This window comes from Neoarius graeffei, chromosome 1 (assembly GCF_027579695.1).
Source record: "Neoarius graeffei isolate fNeoGra1 chromosome 1, fNeoGra1.pri, whole genome shotgun sequence".
In the NCBI taxonomy this organism is placed as follows: domain Eukaryota; kingdom Metazoa; phylum Chordata; class Actinopteri; order Siluriformes; family Ariidae; genus Neoarius; species Neoarius graeffei.
In genome coordinates this window covers 80,245,378-80,264,174 of record NC_083569.1, presented here as the reverse complement: position 1 = coordinate 80,264,174, position 18,797 = coordinate 80,245,378, and the positions used below count along the sequence as shown (strand labels likewise).

Genomic DNA, 18,797 nt, shown 5'->3' with positions numbered 1-18,797 from the left:
GGTAACGGCCAGTGCGAACGATTCAATCGGATGCTTCATAATCTTCTGTGCACTCTGCCCGTTTCCAGGAAGAGAGATTGGGTCTCATGCCTACCCCAGCTGCTGTTCTGTTATAAGAGTACACCTCATCAGACAACCAGGGAGTCGCCATACTTCCTCATGTTCGGCCAGGAGCCACGTCTCCCACTTGATTTTCTGTTCGGCCGGGTCCCGGAACTGGTCGCTGGAGATGTACACGATTGGGTCTGTGAGCACCAAACTCGGCTTAGGGTAGTTGGGGAACAGGTCAGGGAGCATTTACAACTGGCAGCCGACCATCGAAAGGGTCAGCGGGTCTATTTACGAGACCAAACCGTCAGAGGCCGCCACAAGATCCATGACTTGTGGAGTCCAGTGGTGTATTGGATCATCAAGGCACCTCCACAAGGAGGTTCGGTTTACACCATTGCACCCGAGCGTGAGCCACAACAGGTTAAACATGTACATCGCACCATGCTGAAGGCATGTATGGAGAGGCCACCCTCAGACCATGTTCCGTCAGAGGCCCCGCCGAGCTTGGGTAATTCTCCCGAGGATGAGGAGAACTCTGATGAAGAGGATTTGTTTGTTGCGGCCTCTGAACCCTCTCCGTTGATTGGTGGGACGGTTTTAGATTCCAACACAGCGATTCTTAATGATCGTACCCTTGCCATGTCTGGCACCGGTGTGGCAGACGGTCCTGTAGTTTTACAGCTTTTCAGTCCCACCGCTTCGTCGGTAGCAGTTATTGGGGGTCAGCGTCGAACAACCCGCACTACAGCAGGAAAACATTACAATCCCCACCGGCTGCCGCAAACTGTCAACAGTTCAGTAAGGGAAGGTAACAATGAAGACCTTTAGTTGGTGGTTTGGCGTTCTTTTTTTTGGGTCGTCGGGATGACGACACAAAAGGGGGGGCAGATTGTAGCAGTAGTGCTGTTAATTTGGTGACCGTCGCTGTATCTGCGCCTCCTCTGTGCATGGTTGGAATGAAAGGGTAATTTGGTGACGGTCCCTCAGCGGTGCCTCACCTGGCCTCGCAATTGGGCGACCGGTAGCCACACCTGTATAAAGCCGGATGGCTGTACAGATGCTCTTTTTTTTTTTTTTTTGCTGAGAGGAACATACAAGGCCAGCGGTTCTGGCTTTTACAATCCTCGTGCTTGTGCCTCGGAGGGAATTCATTTTGCCACTGGCTGCTTGCTCTGGCTGCTTGTTCGCTAACTGCCTAGCAGTAGTACTCCATCTTATCTCCTCCGATGCGCTCGCTGATCTTTGCTCAGCATACATCACGAGACGGTTCGGTAAACGAAGTCTCTCCCTCGGCGGCATGTGCTTCCTTTTTGGTGGTGTGTGCCAGCTACTCGGGCCTGTGTGATATCTAACTGTGAGAGGTCAGAGTTGCTGTTTTGTCCTCTTCCCCTCTTGTTCCTCCTGTTTGCTCACGGTGACTGCCGCCCTGCAATTAGCTGCTTATTCCGCTGCCCGCTTGGCTGCTTTGCATGTTGAGGTGCAGGGTGTATGATGCTGAGCCTGTTCGCTACGCTGCATCACTGGTCCCGTGATTTGTTTGTGTGTTCGTTTACTTGTTCATCTAAGGGCTGTAATTGTGTGTCGTATTGTGAGCTACCACACACTTTAGTGTTGTTACAGCCTGTTTTTTTTGTGTCTTGTCTGTGTGTGCTGTAATTTTTAAATTGCTTTTTGTGTGTTTTCTTTTGGTTTGCTGTGTTTTCATTTGTTTGCTTTGATTCTCTCTGGTTTGCTGTGAATTATTTTGTTTGCTGTGTTTTATTTTGGTTTGCAGTGTTTTTGTTAATTTTGTTTTACCTCAGCACAATTGGGTTTGCTGTCGAACACCTCCATCAGGGGGCAGCACCACCCATAAGCCATTGTCTGGTGTGTGTGTGTGTGTGTGTGTGTGTGTGTGAGATTTTATTGCCGGTATTTTAAGATTATTGTGTTGATTAAAGAAAAAAATAAAAGATTGTATATGCTTTGACACGGAACTCACGTCTCTGTCGTTCATACAATTGCTTAAAGTAGTGTGCCCCTTCTCGGCACTGTTACATATACATCAGTTATGTTGCTGTATACGTCATTATGTTGCTGTATACATCAGTTACATCGCTACATTTGCATATTAGCGTGAATATCGAAGCAAAAACAACACGGAAGAAGCAGCAGCAGCAACAACAACAATAATAATAATGGATGACTTCGCATTTGTACAGCTGCTGCTTCTCGTCGCTTAAAAATGGTGATCTTTCATGGTCTTGTTATTGTTGTTGGTCTTAACAACTTCGCCCCACCCCCGCTGATGTAAGCGGTTCTTTCCTCTGGCCCAGCAGAGAGTTGGTGCTAGCCTGGAACCGGTTTTTCTGGCCCCAGAGCCAGTTCTTTGTCAGTGGAAACAGAAAACCCAGTTCCAAACTAAGCACTGGCCCCGAACCAGCCCTGGAACTGCTTTGGTGGAAAAGGGGCATGAGACATCATTTATCAGCCACCTACAATGCAGTCCTTGGCACACTTCCCAGACAACTGAATGCACACCAAAACCCAGCTGTTTTCAGTGACTCACAGGAGGACAGAGAGAATCAGCATTCCATTGATCACCCTAATGGGCAATCCATTGATCATCCTAACGACTCTCGAGGCCATTCACAACCAGCCCCCAGTGACCCACACCAACAGAATGACTCAATGACACCTTAGATGAGCTTTTCATCCATGAGAGGATAAATACCTGATACTCCCTACCAGTCAGACAGAACTGAAGAAGCCTTTCGGATGAGAGGTGAAACGTCTTCAAGAATCTTCAAGCAAATCCAGTTGCTCTCTTTTACCACCCACAGTTTACTATGACCTGGATGACTGAGAATCTTCACAGACATACAGGGATTGGTGTGTTCAATGCTGTACAGTGGAAGATTACTATGGCTATGGCATGGCAGCCCCCCCTGGAGAAAAGAAACCAGAAAAGTCACAGAAAACTGACAACAGACTAAGATAAAATAAAAGACAATGCTTTGCACCAATCGCAGTAAAATCCAGGTCTTAAATATATAAATTAATCAGAGGAGTAACAGGCAACAGGTGAGACAGGTAAAGACATGGGAGGAACATAACTAATGAGGAAACAAGAGTGGAGATGAGACAAAACAAAGACACATGGCAAAGCCCATAAACAAAGTCCCATAAAAGTGTTTATTTAGCACCGGGGTCATGCTGCTCAGGATGAGAGGGGCGATTCATAACAATATGGTTGACATTAAATTTTGAACATGAGGATTTGACTTTAAACATGACCCAAAATCTAAAGTAGCCTACAATGTTATACACAGATGCGATTCAAAATTCCCGAACAAATATCACTTCTCAATATAAGAGACAAAATAGAAAATACAATTGATTTTATATCATTATTCACCTTTAAAAAAGTAAAATTCAGATTTATTTCATGTTAGGTAACCATTTCTGATTATTTCTGATTGCATTACTTTGATGTTCTGTGATTTATGACTTATTTTTGTGATTCACATTTTTATTGAGTTTTGAGACAAAACACAACAAAATAACAACAAACCAAAAAACATATCCGTCACCACATTAACAAACAGAAGTCAAAACCAGGGAAAAATAGCTGTACACTACATTGTCTAAAAATTAAAAAGAAAAAAAGGAGGAGGGACACCAATAATTGAATGAGAAAATAAAACCGGAGAATGGTGAGAGAAAATTACAGAATACATTACTGGCCTCTAAGGCGCTCATTCAATTCAAACACAAAATACGACCACTCAGACACAGTTTCAGGTTTTGCCCGGTTAAGCCGAGCTGTGGAGTACTCCAAGTTAGCCATATATTTTGCATTGATCAACCAGGTTTTAACTAGATTTATGTTTTGATGATACCAGTATTCTAGAATAGATTTTTTTAGCTGCTGTAAATGCACAAAAAAGGAATCTCCTATAAATTACTTTGAAATTCAATACAGTGTTTTCAATACAGTTTAGCAGACATAGGCATGGATCTGGGTTTATCGTACACCAAAGTATTTTACTCATGATATCACACCAGGCCCGGCGCCGTGGGGGGGCGAAAGGGGGCGTCGCCCCCTCGTGGCTACAGCCCTGCCCCCTCAACGGAGACTCAGATCACTTAATTGTTTTCTTATGAAAATATAATGTATTATAGACGTATTAATTATTTGCATTTTCAAATATGAAATATTAAGTGGTTGCGCATTGCACAAAAATACATTCTTTCTTTGTAGGCTAAGTTTATCTCCGTTTATGTTGGTGTATGTGTTCATATATGGTCCGCTTTGTGTGCAAATAGCATAAGAATATGTGTCGTTGACGTCACCCCCATGCAGCGGGGGTGAAAATTCATCACTTCAGAGTGTTTTGTCCCCTACACACCTAAACTGGGATCGCGGATTAAGTGGTTAGCGTTGACTCGGTGCGAGTCAGGAAGGCTATGAAAACTGGTGCAGCCGCGGGGTCTGTTGATTTTTTTTAAATTATGATTTTGGCCGCCGAGCCAAGTACCTTAGACTTGCATTGATGTTTTGTTTTCATGCCGCGGAGCTATTTGTATGTATTTTAAATTTAAAGAACTTGCCTGTAGGTTTGTGTGTGTTGTTTTATGTTTGGCATCTTTCCGGTTGTAACGCGTGTCTGTGAGAAAATTGGAGGGGAGGGTTAACAGGTGGGCATGGGTGTTGATAAAGCGCAACTGCCCTGGTAATATGTCACATGAGTTTCCCGTACTAAAGCAACCTTCGGGGACGTGGTTTTGTGGTTGGCGCAGTTAATTGTTTGAAACACGTTGTCAGACCGCCATCACTACTACACACTATATGAAAAATATTTGCCCCCTTGCGATTTCTAATTGCCCCCTTAGTAAACTGTTCCTGGCGCCGGGCCTGTATCACACACGAGTCCATAAAGTTTTAACTTTATCACATTCCCAGAACATGTGCAATACTGTTCCCACAGCAGAGTTTGAACATAAAGTACAATCAGGACTAGAACTTAAACCCATTCTGTATAATCTATAAGGTGTGGCATAACATCTATGGATTATTTTAAGGTTGATCCACTGGTGGCCTAAATTCCTGGATGTGTTGTTTATATTTGCCCATATTCTTTGCCAATTTGGCTCAGTGTTTTTAAGTTCCCTGTCCCAAATGCCTGTGATGGGTAGTAGTTTACAGTGAGAGTGTATGAATGTGTTTTATACCCTTGTGACCCATCCCCGAGACCACTGTCTGGTGCTGAACCACTCCGACAGTAGGTGTGTCTGTATTTGTGCATCACACTTCAAGCCACATGCCACCAATGAAGACCTTAATCTTAAATAGAGAAAAAATGTAGAGACTGGAAGGTCAAACATTTGTCTCAGATCTTGAAAGGAAAGAAAACCATTATCACCACATATATTTTCTAAAGTATTGACACCCTTCGCTGCCCAGGGAACAAATTTGAAAGGTTTATCCGCAGTAAAAATAAGGGGATTATTCCACAAGGGGGTTAGTTTATGAAACATAGGCATATTGCCAAGAAGTTTCTGTACTTTACACCATACCAAGAGGGAATATGAAATTACACTTCCTAGACTGGCACTTATGTTCCTGTGTTTCTGTTTAATATACTGTACAAAAGATCCTGCAACCTATGGGGCGCTGCTATAGCTTCCTCTATAACTCTCCAAGGTACTTTAGAGTTCACATTTGTCCAAATACGCAACGCCTGGAGTTGAAAAGCCCAGTGATAAAATTTTAAATTTGGGAGGGCTAACCCTCCCTCTAACTTAGGATGTTGCAGGGTAGTTGATCTAATTTTCGCCCTTTTGCCATTCCACAAAAATTTGGAAGTCATAGATTGAATTTGATCAAGAAAGTTTGCGGGGGGGGGGGTTGGTAACATAAAAATAAAAAAAAATTAACTGGGTCAATATGTTCATCTTAATAATGGAGATCCTCCCTTGTAAAGACACAGGTAGAATACTCCATCTTTGCATATCACCTTTGATCTTCTGGAGCATTTTTGTATAATTATCATTAACTGTTTTAGATAAAGTTGTGTATATATCCACACCAAGGTAGTGCATGGTAGAATTAGAGGGAATACCAGAGGGAAGTGGAATATTTTTTGCTTCAGAATTGATAGGGAGTAGAACTGACTTTGACCAATTTATTTTATAGCCAGCTAATTCCTTGAATTCCTCAAACAAGGATACTACATGAGAGACTGAACTTTCTATATCAGAGAGAAAGATCAGAATATCATCTGCATAAAGAGAAATAAAGTGTTTTGTACCATGTATGGTAATTGGGGAGATATGTTTGTGTTCTCTAACTGCCTGTGCAAGAGGTTCCACTGTGATTTATGACTTTTTAATGACATCAAGAAAAAGTTTGAAATTCCTTTTTTAAACTCTTCATTTTCTGGGAGATGAAAATTCATTCAGTCTTTCGTATAGGAGAGATGATCAGTGGCGCTGAATTTTTACCTCCTTCGTTTGTGCATGTACTGAAGTATGGATAGAGTTTCTCAGTGAAAGACTGACCAGTGAAAGAGTAGATATGAGATCTGGACTTCACATCATAAAAGGAGACCAGACCCTCATCATAATCCACAAATACCCCCACCGTCTCCACCTTCTCTCTCAGTGTGAGGGGGACAGCAGGTCTAGTAAGAGCCTCATACTCACTCCCATTCCTCAGCCACACAGTCCAAAATCCATCCTCAGGGCTCAGTTTAATGTTCCCCTTTCTGTTAATGGACTCTGTCATGACTCCGAGATCCCACGCAGTTTTCCCTCTGACCTGCACCTCATAATAAAATCTCCCTGAGGAGAAACTCTGCTTTCCCAGAACCATAACACACTTATCAAACCTCTGTGGTGTATCAGGGAGTTTCTGTCGTGTGTCTCCATATGTCACTTGTTTTCCATCAGCAGACAGGACGAGTTTGGGATGAGCTGTATCAGGATCCAGAGTAACATCCACTGAGAGAAGCACACAGTGTGTGATATGAGTATGCAGGTAAAGAAAAATCAAATCATATTTCAGTGGGTCATTATCAGCTAATATTTGTAAAAAGAATTAAGATTAAATAGCAAAATCATTTAAAATAATTGTCAAAAAAGAAGACAAAATGTGTGCAGTTTATAGAGCCTAAAAATATTCATATACTCAGAAATATGAAGTTATTTCTATACCATATGGCCAAAAGTTTGTGGACACCTCAATATCAATTCCCATATGTCGTTCTTCCCCAAAGTGTTGCCACATAGTATGAAATACAAAATTGTTTAGAACAGTGTTTCTCAACTGGTGGGTCAAAGACCCTTTATGATTGGGTTGTAGAGAAATGTGAAAAAAAGCAAATTATTGATTAAAAAAATACCAAACATAAAAAAGGAATGCTTCATGTAGCTGTTGTTATAGCCAATGAAAAATGCGTCCAGTCAAATGCTGTCAATTTTGGTGCTAATTCATCTGTAAACATGTTGCTCATGGAGTGAACTTCCTCTCCCTAAAAAAGGCTGGAAAAAAACAATGAAAAACCTATGGAAGGTAAATGAAAATATGGCAAGCAATGTTTGTGCAGGTGACAGTGTGTGGTGAGTTATAGGCTGCAGAAAGCATGAAAGCATCAAAATTTACAAAGTGGGCTATTTACAAATTGGGCGCCGCCATTCCTGGTCATGTCCTGAGAGACTGTGCTGAGGAGCTCACAGATGTCTTTACAGACATCTTCAACATCTCGTTGAGCCAGGCTGTTGTCCCCACGTGCCTCAAAGCCACCACCATCATCCTGGTCCCGAAGAAGCCGTCTCCCTCCTGCTTCAATGACTACCGCCTGGTCGCACTCACTCCCATCCTCATGAAGTGCTTCAAGTGGCTAGTCATGTGGCATATCAAGTCTGCCCTCCCCTCCCCCCTGCCCTGGACCCTTTCCAGTTTGCATATCAGTCCAACCGTTCGACCGATGATGCCATCTCCACTGCCCTCCACTTAGCCCTCACCCACCTGGAGACAAAAGACTCGTACGTCAGAATGCTGTTCATAGACTTCAGCTCAGCATTCAACACAATCATTCCTCAGCAGCTCATTCATAAACTGGACCAGCTGTGACTCAACACCTCCCTGTGCAGTTGGCTGCTGGACTTCCTGATGGGGAGACCACAGGCTGTATGGGTCAGCAGCAACTCCTCCAGCACCATCACATTGAACACGGGGGCCCCCCAAGGATGTGTGCTGAGCCCCCTCCTCTTCACTCTGCTGACCCACGACTGCACACCAACATCCAGCTCCAACCTCTTCATTAAGTTTGCGGATGACACGACTGTGGTGGGTCTCATCAACAATGGCGATGAGACAATCTACAGGAGTGAGGTGAGCCACCTGGCCATGTGGTGCAAGGACAACAATCTTTGCCTGAACATGGATAAGACGAAGGAGATTGTTGTGGACTTCAGGAGAGCGCACACCCAGCATGCTCCACTAACTATCGATGGTGCTGCAGTGGAGAGGGTGAGAAGCACCAAGTTTCTGGGTGTGCACATCTCTGAAGACCTGTCCTAGAGCAACAACACTGCATCACTGGCCAAAAAAGCCCAACAGCGTCTATATTTCCTATGCAAACTGAGGAGAGCAAGAGCCCCAGCCCCATCATGCACACATTCTACAGAGGTACCATCAAGAACATCCTGACCAGCTGCATCACCATGTGGTATGGCGCCTGCACCATGTCCTGCTGTAAGACTCTGCAGCGCATCGTGAGAGCAGCTGAAAGGATCATTGGTGTCTCTCTCCCTTCTCTTATGGATATCTATAACTCCCGCCTCACCCAAAAAGCCATCAGGATTGCAGGTGACCCCACCCACCCATCTCACAGCCTCTTCAGCCTGCTGCCGTCGGGGAGGAGACTGCGGAGTCTCCGGGCCAAAACCAGCAGGCTCAAGGACAGTTTCTTTCACCAGGCGGTCAGGAGGCTCACTCCTCCCTGTTCTGCCCCTCCTCCCCCCTCTGCCCCCTACCACAGATTCTGCCTGCACACCTCCCTGCCCCCCCTTCAGCATCTGACATCATGTCACCCTCACAGTCCCCCCCCAACACACACACACACATACTCTCAACATTCATTTGCACACTGAACTCAGGGTCTGCACATTTCACTTTACCTTGCTCATTTGCACTATTCTGCACTACCTCACCTTAACAGCTATTAGTTTATTGTTTATACTGCTTATTTCATGTTTAGCTGCTATACCTCAAGTGCCCTTGACTGTCTCGCTCTCTCTCTCTCTCTCTCTCTCTCTATATATATATATATATATATATATATATATATATAATATCTGTGAGTATTTAGTCTATGTCTATTTCTTATCTAGAGTGTTTATACTGTTTATATTGTTTATTTCAGTTATTCTATTTTTATTTATTGCATTGCCTGTTTGCCCTGTGGGTCAGAGAGGACTGAAATTTCATCTGTGCTGTATGTCGAGCATGTATAGCATATTTGACAATAAAGTTGACTTGACTTGACTAAAGACATAAAGCCATAAAGACAAGCCAATTGATTTAAAAAAAAAAAAAGAAAGCTACAGGTTCTGGATACATCTTAAAAAATGATCAAAAAACATGTGCACTGTTCAGGAGTAAGGACTTTGTGCATTGTACAAACTTGTTCATCACATTTAAAAATGCATAAAGACACATAGTTTTAGAGGATCTTGTTTGATCTAATGCTATCGACATGTTCAGAGAGATCCTCAGCATGAATTTACTGCAAATCAGTTGACAAATCCTCATCTCCAATGACACCATACAGAAGAGAATACAAGGAAAATGTAAGGACACAAAGCAGTCATCCTGATTTTGAGAACCTCAGGTTTCCCATTAGTTTGCACAGGCTACAATTTCAGCTCTGTTCTTTTTAAATCACATAATAATGTGTATGCATTTAATAGTTTTGCATTTTTAATATTGAGTGTACAATTTGTTATTGAATATTTGTCTCACTGTTTTATTTGTTAGGCTAGGTAAATTGCACTGACTCAGGATTATGTTTATGCATTTATGTAGTGGTCCATTTTCACATTACTATCATGTGAACAATTAATTTTGCACTTGATTAAACATGTACACTGCATTTATTAAACTGATATTTTCCATTGTATACTTATGAGGTATAACTTTAACAACTCAATATGTAAGTTGATTTATTTCCTGTGAGCTGGGCTAATACATGATTATTATCCCTTTTATTAGCCCTATAGAATGGATAATTATTAGTAGTATTAATAACATTATGATGCAAAATGAATGTGCATTTCTTCGTTTACTTCCATATGATAAAAAATTTAGTTTAGTGTTGGGTCGATGTCCAACTTGATGTTTAACATAAAATGTGGGTCCAAAAACAAAACCAGTTGAGAACCACTGGTGTAGAATGTGTTTGTCTGCTGTAGGGTTAAGATTTCCCCTTTAGTGGAACTAATGGGCCTAAACCTGATCCAACATAATGTCCCAGTGCACAAAGCAAGCTCCATAAAGACATGTTCTTTCATTATTCAGAAGCTCCAGCTGACTTATGTGATAGCGTAGTGTAGTATAGTACATTTGTATACTATGGATGCAGTACTAGTGTATCTCAAACAATTAGAATATCGTGAAAAGGTTCAATATTTTCATTCAGTTATTTAAGAAAGTGAAAATGTAATATATTCTAGACTTATTACATGTAAATTAAAACGTTTCAATCATTTTTCTATTTTTAATTTTGATAATTATGGCTTGCAGTGCAAAAAAAAAATCTCAAAATATTAGAATATTTAATTTCAAGTTTGAGTAAAACAGCATAAATACCATGTATCTCTCGGTCTAGTTCAGTACACACAACCACAATCATGGGGAAGACTGCTGACTTGATAGTTGTCCAGAAGACGATCATCAACACCCTCCATAAGGAGAGTAAGCCACAGAAGGTCACTGCTGAAAAAGGCTGGCTGAAAAAGTGCACAAGCAACAGGGATGACCACAGCCTTGAGAGGATTGTCAAGAAAAGTTGATTCAAGAACTCAGGAGAGTGTCACAAGGAGTGGACTGAGGCTGGCATCAGTGAATCAAGTCACCATGCACAGAGATCTACAGGAAAGGAGCTATAACTGTCACATTCCTAATATCAAACCACTCCTGAACCAGAGACAATGTCAGAAGCGTCTTACCTAGACTAAGGAGAGAAAGAACTGGACTGTTGCTCAGTGGTCCAAAGTCCTTTTTACAGATGAAAGTAAATTTTGCATTTCATTTAGAAATCAAGGTCCTAGAGTCTGGAGGAAGAGTGGAGAGACATAGAATCCAAGATGTTTGAAGTCCAGTGTGACATTTCCGCAGCCTGAGATGATTTGGGGTGCCATGTCATCTGCTGGTATTGAGCCACTGTGTTTTATCAAGTCCAAAGTCAATGCAGCCATTTACCAGGATATTTGAGAGCACTTCCTGCTTCCATCTGCTGACAAGCTTTATGGAGACAGCAATTTCCTTTTCCAGCAGGACTTAGCACCTGCCCACAGTACCAAAACTACTACAAAATGGTTTGCCGACCATATTACTGTGCTTGACTGGCCAGCCAACTCACCTGACCTGAACACCACAGAAAAACTATGGGGTATCATCAAGAGGAAGATGAGAAACAAACGAGTTGAAAGCCGCCATGAAAGCAACTTGGGCTTCAGTAACATCTCAGCAGTGCCACAGGCTGATTGCCTCCATGCCATGCTGCACTGATGCAGTAATTTGTGGTAAAGGAACCCCAACCAAGTACTGCGTGTATAAATGAACATACTTTTCAGAAGCTGGACATTTATGCATTGTAAATCCTTTGATTGAACTTAGGAAATATTCTTATAATTTGAGATCCTGAACTTCTGATTTTTCATGAGCTATAAGCCATAATCATCAAAATTAAAACAAAAAAGCTTGAAATATTTCACTTTGCATGTAATGAATATAGAATATATGAAAGTTTACCTTTTTAGATTAATTACAAAAACATTTAAAGTTTTTCATTATATTCTAATTGTTTGAGATACACTTGTAGATTATCCAGGTACTGTTAGGTATCAGGTAGGCAGATGTACTGTAAGTGCAGAAGTAGAAGTTTAATAACAAAGTGCAAACACACACAAAGGCAAACAGTCAAAATCAGGAGGCTAAGTCCAAAATGTTAAACTTGCAAAGGGTCTGGCAAGGTGCAAACAGGATATCAGAGGCAAAGCAAGAACGAGAAACTGGCACAGGAATCAGGAAACCAGAAACAAGGGAAGAAAGGCTCAGTAATTCATAATGACCTAGCATAATACTTTGCACTGATCGTGCATCAGCATAGTCCTTAAATAGATGCACATATAGCTCCTTAATTAAGTTCAGGTGCACATTGTTAACGGCGCGTGTGCTGGAGTCTGCTTGACACATGCCTTCAGGTGCCAGGGCATGCCTTCAGGTGCACATGCCACAGCACACAGGACTGACAGAACCTCCCCCCCCCCACAAAGAGCTCCCTCTGGGAGCAAAAATCCATCCTACCGTACTTGGCTCTGGTGGGGGCTCGGGTTCAGGCTCAGGACAAAACTTGGACTCCTGACTTGCACTGGTTTTGGGCTCTGGACTGGACTTTAGCTGTGGAGAGGACTCAAACTCTGGATTTGCCTACGAAAGTGAGGTTTTTTTGTGTATAAAGGCCAAAAGCACTTACAGTGATAAATGGAAACTAGAGTTAGCTTCTGTTCATATACTAATGAAACTAGGTAGTGAAATGTAACCAGATTCTGTAGATTGAAAGCAGAAAAGGGCTTAAAGGTCTGTGAGGGAAATTTAATGGATGAACATTATTATTCTCTGTGTTTCTGTATGTTGAGCTCAAGTGACTTAATGGATGAACATTATTATTCTCTGTGTTTCTGTATGTTGAGCTCAAGTGACTTAGTGTACTGAGAAAAGTTGTTTTTCCAATGCTGTAATTGCCTTTCTGTGGCCTTGGCTGGTGATAAGCAGGGTGATAAGCATAGTTCTCCATAACTATGCATCCGCCTGCACATACCAGAGCATGCCAGGTGCATGCTTTAACAAAGCTTCATAGAAAATCTTGAGCCAATCACGTGAAGATGCAAGCAGTAAGCGAATGCCTTTAGAGTATTATAGATAACAGCCACTAAAACACAACTCAGAGTGCACGTACTCTCGGCATCATCAGAAGTGGTGTCTTCTTCTATTCTTCTCTTTCCTTTCCTATTTTATATATCTTTATATGATCTACTATAATAAATAACTGAAAAGACAACTGCTAAGCGTTCTGAAGTGTTTATTAGAAATTCCCATTACAATTTGATGTCCCCTGGGTGGGCCCTATGCGTCTGATCCTCAGACAATGGAACACTCCCAAGGTTACGGTGCGGAGCTGAGAACTTGGACGAGAGACCAGGCCATCAGGGCTCACCGAACCAGTCAGTGATTTCTTTACACAAGAATGCAAAGTTATGAGTGGAAACAGTATTTAAAGAATGATACAAGAGATGGACAGAGATTGTCCTAGTCAATGAAGACTGATATAAGAGGACAGAGATTGTCCCAGTCAAGGAAGACTGATATAAGAGATGGACAGAGATTGTCCCAGTCAAGGAAGACTGATATAAGAGACAGACAGAAGTTTGTCCGAACCCAGGAGGACTGCTAAGCTGTGGTACCATCAATATGTTTGCCGAAACGGATGAAACACAATTTTGAGACAATAAACCGCGAGTAGTTTATTGGGTTGTGTAAGAGAATTATCCGCCTAAGTGACGACTGGGTAATCGCTCACCTACTTGAGGAGGGGAAGTACGGGTGCGTGTTTCGACGGATTCATGTTCAGTGATTCGTAGGAATTGAATCTTGCTCCCTTTGTTCTGTGTGAACAACTGGCCCGTCGGGGGAACGGGATAGAGAGGTTCGATCACGAAAACGCAAAGACGCACCGGTGTGCATGCAAAATATTGATGAATTAACAGAGTACTGTCCTCCTCCAAATTCTGAAACAGAGAAACAGATTTTGTATACATGCACGAGTTGTCTTTGAGGTTGTTGTGCTAAATTATACCTATTTTAGTTTAAGACAAATGTCAGATAAATTGTTTACTAACAAGAACACACCTAAAGGATTATTGTGTCACATTTTTGGACATAGTCCAACTTGTTCTTCTTGTGATCCTAATAAAAAAAACTCAGCCATTGTTGTCATAACCTATTGATATAACAGTGTACAATGAGGAACAGAAATGGTAAGTTAGGGAAAGAAAGGAAGAAGCAAGTAAGCCTGAAGCTACATGTGCTATAATAAGAAGTGGGTGTTCCTATGACAGCCCAAACATCCAGTTTATGAAAACCTCGTATGGCGAGGATTATTTGGCACAGTTTGATATATGGGTAAAGGACTTAGAATTCCCTGAGAAGGGCAGTTTTAGTCCCAGGCAGATAGAACAGTTAGAAGAACAGCTGAAACGGAAGGAAAAAGAAGAGTCTGCAGATAATGTTAAGTTCTTAGGGGACTGGAGGGCATTTTCTGCATGGAAAGAAGAAACACTTAAGAGAGAGTACAAAAGAGAGAAATGACAGGCAGAGCTCTCACCCTCTTATCAGTGTTTGAAATTTCAGATGGACCCTGACCTGGAGTCTGCCCCACCACCCTGACACACACTGCCTCCTCAGCAAGGCGGAGCATCATTCCCACAAGCGCCTCACCCACAGAGAAGGGGAGAAGTCGAGACAAAGAAAAAAACTGAGCCTCTGGAATCTCTCCCAGCCTACTAGCCACCTCCAGCGTCAGCGCCTCCCCTCGCTTCTCCATCACACATGAGATCCGGTCTTGCATATGGCGATGGAAAAGACACCCTCCTGGACCTGACCACGTGCTCACCAGTGGGTCCACAAGGCCATAACCTAAAGTCTGAAGTCCTTCATCTTCCAATGGTGGAAGTGGCTGGAGCTGACAGCGTGCTTCTAGTCCACAGACCCTGGACGACAGCTGACATGAAGGAAAGCATGGCTTCTCTTCCCAATGTGAGAGAGGTAGGAGGAAAGAGATTTGGTAATGAGCTGTTGATATTTTGCAGAGAATTCCGACCGACCACCCATGAACTTCGCCGCCTACTCATGACCAAGATGGGTATAGATTGGAACAAGGTTTCCAGAGAGTGGCCAGAAGCTGACCAGCGGATGGCAATGGTGAGTACAGAGATACCATCACTGCTCTCTGTGCTCGTCTGGACAGTGCTTTCCCTTGAACATAGACATTACTAAGATCAGTATGTGTAAGCAAGAAGATGGTGAAGTGGTGTCAGCATTTCTCGCCCATCTCACCACTGCGCATGAGAAAAAACCCCGCAGTGGCCTGACCAGGCCCGTGAACCTGGCTGCAGTGGAGGGCACTCCTGAGCCTCACCAAGATCGAGCAGTACGCTGTGCATGCAGAAAGTCTGATGAAAGGAAAGGAGAAGACAAAGTCAACACAATGAGACCAAGACCTACACGCTGCCACTCTCACTCTTCTCCAGACTGCTCCACCTGGACCTAGAGGAAGAGGTCAAGGTAGGGGCCGAGACAGGACGACCTGGGGTGACTCGTCCTGGATAAAAGGTGCAACCTGCTACAACTGCAATCAGAAGGGACACATTGCTTGAGATTGTCTCCACAGTAGCAGGCAGAAGCCCCGTAAGGAGTACAGCAAAGCAGACTGACGAGCAGACTCCAGGAACGGGCCCCACACAGAGAACAGGGGAGGTAACACACACACACACACACACACCTGATGATACACATACACATAGACAGGAGCATTCATATAATGTTAAACACATTAGTAGCAGCACCTGCATGCAACAGCAAGACTACACAGAAATGCCCGATACACCAGTCCAGATAGATACACCTGAAGTTGCATTAAGCTTGTTAAAATACACAACTACTCCCTTCTCTAAACTCCCTTGTATGCCCCTCACTGTATGTGGGCATGTGTTAACCTTTTTAGTAGATTCTGGAGCAGGACACTCAGTGATACAACATGGGGTACTTCCAGTAGACCCACCGCTCAACTCAAATTCTATTCAGACAATGGGCATCTCAGGACAACCTGTAACCGAAACTTTCTCAGTCAACCTCCTGTGTAAAAGTGAGGGAGGAATAGTTATGTCCCACTCATTTCTCATCTCACATACATGTCCAGTAAATTTGTTAGCATGTGATTTAATGTGCAAATTAGGAGTAAATCTCACGTCCACTCCAGATGGACTAACTATTGAAGTAAGTGAAATGTGCAGTGTGCAGTATGGGTTTGGAAGCCCTCTGTATGTGTATGTCTGGCAGCTCTGCTCAGATCAACTCACACAAACTCCAAAACACCTTGTACAGCTCGCATACTTGAACACCTCATCAGTTGACACAAATTATATGAAAGAGGAAGATTTGCATTGCACAGCACATGTTCACCAAGGGCAAGATGTAGAGTTTGAAAAGACTTGGTTTGCAGATCCCCATGTATGTGAAAGATTGACCCTCAAAACTACATATTGGTCTAAACATTATTGCGCTGTGCAGGTCCATTTTACTCGTTGTCCGAACAGCTGCATCAATGTTCATCGCAGTGTTCTCAAACATGTTATATGTGGCCTCGTGTCAGAGGACTCTGAGGTCGACTGCTGCCAGCATGATTTCTTTGACATCGTTAATTCTATACCCCATGTCTCATTAGCAAAGCCACGAGCCGCCCATTGGAAAGACGTGGGGGAATGGGTCAAGAAGTGCACAGCCAATGGCAATGAATGGTCCCAAACAGAGGACCCTAGTGTGTTGTTTTGCCAAAAGCTTGGGGTCTACAAACAAAGTCATGCTGTGTGTGCACGTTAAGCGCAGCGTAATATTAGCCACTGATGACCGGGATCCTGGGGACCCCAGCCATAGTGGCTTGTTTGTCTCTGTTTCCACAGGCATAACTCCAGCAGAGGTGCACCCCAAATTGGCGGGAGTTCCAAATTCCGTTTGGGCGAAGGGTAAACATGATGTAGGCCTAATAAAGAATGCTGAACCAGTGGTGATCACCCCCAAATCAGATTTCAGGCCTAAACAGACCCAGTACCCACTCAAATCAGAAGCAATTGCAGGTATAAGACCGGTCTTTGATTCGTTGGTGAAGGCAGATGTAATTGTCCCTTGCCAAGACTATCCAGTGCGCACTTCTATTTTTTCCACTTAAGAAGGCAAGAAAACCGTCCCAGCCCGATGAGTGGAGGTTTGTCCAAGATCTGCAAGCAGTCAATGCTGTGGTTGTCCCATGTGCACCTGATGTCCCTAAAGAGCGCTCTGCAGACCACACCCACTCTGGGACTGCCTGACCCCAATAAACCATTTGTTCAAACTGTAGATAAAAAGAAGGGTTTTATGACCTCTGTTCTTTTGCAGAGGCACGGGGATAGATCAAGACCTGTAGCTTACTTCTCCAGCAAATTGGACCCAGTGGCGGCTGGACTTCCTGTTTGCCTACATGCAGTTGCTGCAGCTGAAAAGGCAGTAACTGCCTCCAGAAATATTGTGGGGTATTCTAACCTCATCCTTTTGGTCCCACATGCTGTCTCCCTGCTTCTGTTGGAGAAAAAGACGTCACATTTGTCAGCACAGAGATGGTTAAAGTATAACACTGTCATACTTGATATGCCGAACATCATTGTGAAACATTGTTCTGTTCTGAATCCTGCCTCTCTTCTCCCTACAGAGGATGATGGAGAGCCACATGACTGTGTTGCTCTCACTAACGATTTTTGTTCCCCCAGGGCAGACTTAAAGAGCGACCCTTTAGGAAATCCAGACATGGTCCTCTATGTGGATGGTTCAGCCTCCAGAGACCCAGAGACGGGAAAGAACAAAGTAGGTTTTGCCGTAGTCTCAGATCACGAGGTCCTCAAGGCATCGTGTCTGCCCTCAAACCTGTTGGCGCAAGCCGCAGAGCTCTGTGCCCTTATCGAGGCATGCAAATTGGCTGCAGGGCAATCTGTCAATATTTTTACGGACAGCAGGTACACATTTGGCATTGTGCACAATTTTGGCACTATTTGGAAACACAGAAATTTTGTCACTAGCACAGGATCTCCCATTGCACATCATAAACTGGTCTCTGAGTTGTTGGATGCTATTCTACTCCCTAGAGCCATTGCTGTGTGTAAGTGTGCTGCCCATACTAACAATACTGATCTTTTGTCTCAAGGGAATGCCAGGGAGGACGCGGCAGCAAAGTGTGCAGCCTCAGCTTCCAGTTCACCCTCTAACCTTGTTTTTCCTCAGGTTTCTACCCCCTCTTTACAGCTAGCAGACCTTCAGAGCACTGCCACTCAGGACGAGAGACGAATCTGGAAACAGGCAGGCTGTATCTTTGCAAACTTGGTCTGGGTTTGTCCCTTGAGCTGTCCCTGTCTACCAAAATACATGTTCCCTTTCTATGCAAAATTGGCACATGGGCTCACCCATGTGTCAAAAGGGGGGATGGTAGCAGAAGTAACAAAGAGGTGGTTCACAGAGGGGTTTTCAAATTATGCTGCGAAATTTTGCAAGCAATGCTTGATATGCGCACAAAATAATGCAGGTCAAGGCATCAAACTAACTCAAGCAGCACACCCAATACCAGACAAACCATTTGATCATCTCCAAATGGACTTCATTGAACTGACACCTAGTGAAG

General features: G+C 43.4%; 1 protein-coding gene across 1 annotated transcript in view; it reads right to left on the bottom strand.

Moving 5' to 3' along the window:
- Nucleotides 1–3,211: 3,211 nt before the first annotated feature.
- The window catches only part of LOC132894346 (zinc-binding protein A33-like), a 30,548-nt gene continuing 14,962 nt past the window's right edge, over nt 3,212–18,797 (bottom strand). Inside the window, exon 8 of the mRNA XM_060934086.1 lies at nt 3,212–7,035. Coding sequence (XP_060790069.1) covers nt 6,488–7,035 — 548 coding nt within the window. The 3' untranslated portion in view covers nt 3,212–6,487. The remainder of the gene's footprint in view (nt 7,036–18,797) is intronic.